Source organism: Carlito syrichta, unplaced genomic scaffold (assembly GCF_000164805.1).
Source record: "Carlito syrichta isolate Samal-C Ts95f unplaced genomic scaffold, Tarsius_syrichta-2.0.1 Scaffold305872, whole genome shotgun sequence".
Taxonomy (NCBI): domain Eukaryota; kingdom Metazoa; phylum Chordata; class Mammalia; order Primates; family Tarsiidae; genus Carlito; species Carlito syrichta.
Window position 1 is genome coordinate 166,132 of NW_007249968.1, and position 2,278 is coordinate 168,409.

A 2,278-nucleotide genomic window follows, 5' to 3' on the forward strand; every position below is an offset into this window, starting at 1 on the left:
GCACTCCAGTCTGGGCGACAGAGTGAGACTCCAACTCAAAAAAAAGAAAAAAAAAAGAATTAAGGTATGGGTTGGGGGAAGTGGCTCATGCCTGTAACCCCAGCACTTTGGGAAGCTGAGGCAGGCGAATCACTTGAACCCAGGAGTTAGAGACCAGTCTGTACAACACAGTAAGACTTTGTTTCTACAAAATTCAGCCAGGCGTGGGACAACATAACAGTAGTCCCTGCTAGCTACTCCAGAGGTTGAGGCAGAAGGATCATGTGAGCTGAAGAGGCTGAAGCTGCAGTGAACCATCGTGACCGTGCCACTGCACTCCAGCCTGAGCTAGAGAGTAAGACCCTGTCTCAAAAGAGACAGAGATAGAAACAGAGACACACAGAGAAAGACAAAGAAAAAAAACCACTAAGGAATGGAGAGATAAACAGAAAAAACCAGGAGTGGCACGTCAAGAGGTCAAGAAATGAGTTTCAAGATTAGTGTGATCAAAAGCATTAGGTACGTTTCTGAGAAGTCAGGTAAGTACTAAAAGTATAAGAGGGTTTAGATACTCTAGACATCATTTTTTTTTTTTTTTTGAGTTGGAGTCTCACTCTGTCACCCAGACTGGAGTGCAGTGACCGCTCCTGGCCACCACAGCCTTGACCAGCTGGGCTCCAGCGATCCTTCCACCTCAGCCTTCCAAGTAGCCAGAATTACTGGCATGCGCTACCACGCCCGACTGAGTTTTTTTTTTTTTTAGATTTATTGTAGAGATGAGGTCTCACTGCCCAGGCAGGTCTCAAACCCATGGACTCAGGCAATCCACTCACCTCAGCCTCCCAAAGGCGTGGGATTACAGGCTGAGCCACCGAGCCCGGCTTAGACATCATATCTTAAGTGAGAGCACAGAACCCAGAATTAGAGTGGGCTGAGGAATTCTGAGAGGTGAGGAAGAGACAGAAAGGACAATTGGTTTGATAGTGGCTGTGAGGGGAAGGAATGAGGTTTAGGGGTAGCAGGATGGAGACAAAAGGCTGAGACAATGGATATTTTGATTTGTTTTCAAGATGAGAAATAATATGACCATGGAAGCATTTGCATCTATTGACTGAACTAATATTATGGCAATTAATGAAAAATTTTTTTCATTCCAGTAAAAAAACATTACCATATAATTTTTCAATTCCTTTGAACTGAGCATAAAGGTCTCTCACTCTGCTGGGTAATGAATAAAAAGGACCAATGTCATCTGATGATGACTCAATTGTTTTCTTAGCAACATTAATTTCTTCAGATAGGAGAGTCTCTTTGAGCTGTTTACTTCTAGAAATTACTGGTGTTTGGGCCTTGGCATTTCCAGTCATTGCACTTTTCAGATAATCTTTAACACTTTTTCTCCTATTCACATCTGAACTAGTTCTGATTTTAGAAGAGGGTTCATCATTTTGCTGGGGTTGTTCTATGCAATTATGGGATACTTCCTCATTCACAACGTTGTGTGACAATGACTTTTGGTCTTTTCCTTTAGCACATTTATCACCCACATCATTTGAAGAGTTCTGCAAATTTTCAAAATATAAAACCTGGGAAGAAGGTACATCATACAAAACATCAGCTTCAGGTTCAATGGCAACATCTTCCTGTGCACTCTGGTTTTTTGCATGCTTATCAGTTTGTAACTCAGTGAAGTTGCCTACAGTAGTAATGCTGAGCTTGTTTTTGATGCTTTCTGAATTAATATCTTCATTGGCAATTTCAGTAGCGTGTTTCCCATGTTCAGGAAGTTGCATACATTTTTGTTCCAGGTCGTCAATTTGAGCTAAAAAGGAGTTTTCAGTAAAGCTATCATAGTCACCAAACATATCTTCACTGTCACTGTCATAATGCTGAAAAGAAAACAAAATTACTTATGATCAATTCCAGCTTCCTTAAGAAAAAAAGCTTTAGCCTAGGGCTGTACCTGATCCAATATGAATCCAATGACTCATTATATGGACCCATCTGTAAATCACCCTATGGAATAGATAGCAGCATCAATTTACAGGTGAAGAAGTGGAGCCACAAAAAGGTTAAGTGACTTGTGAAGATTCTGGGATTCTAACTCTTTTTTTTTTTTTTGAGTTGGAGTCTCACTCTGTTGCCCAGACTGGAGTGCAGTGGCCTCTCCCGGCCACCGCAGCCTTGACCTGCTGGGCTCCTGAGATCCTTCCGCCTCAGCCTTTCAAGTAGCCGGAATTACAGGCATGCGCTACCACGCCTGGCTGATTTTTTGATTTATTGTAGAGATGAGGTCTCA

The 2,278-nt window shown here is 42.1% G+C and overlaps 1 protein-coding gene across 3 annotated transcripts in view; it reads right to left on the reverse strand.

The window, feature by feature from the left end:
- Positions 1–2,278, reverse strand: part of HELQ (helicase, POLQ like) — a 49,541-nt gene that overhangs the window by 45,833 nt on the left and 1,430 nt on the right. For 2 of the 3 annotated variants that reach the window (XM_021714912.1, XM_021714911.1), the window contains exon 3: positions 1,151–1,857. In XM_021714912.1, the coding sequence (XP_021570587.1) occupies positions 1,151–1,857 (707 nt within the window). Of the gene's footprint in view, positions 1–1,150; positions 1,869–2,278 lie in introns of all 3 variants that reach the window. The other variant, XM_008062865.2, reaches the window with a different exon arrangement.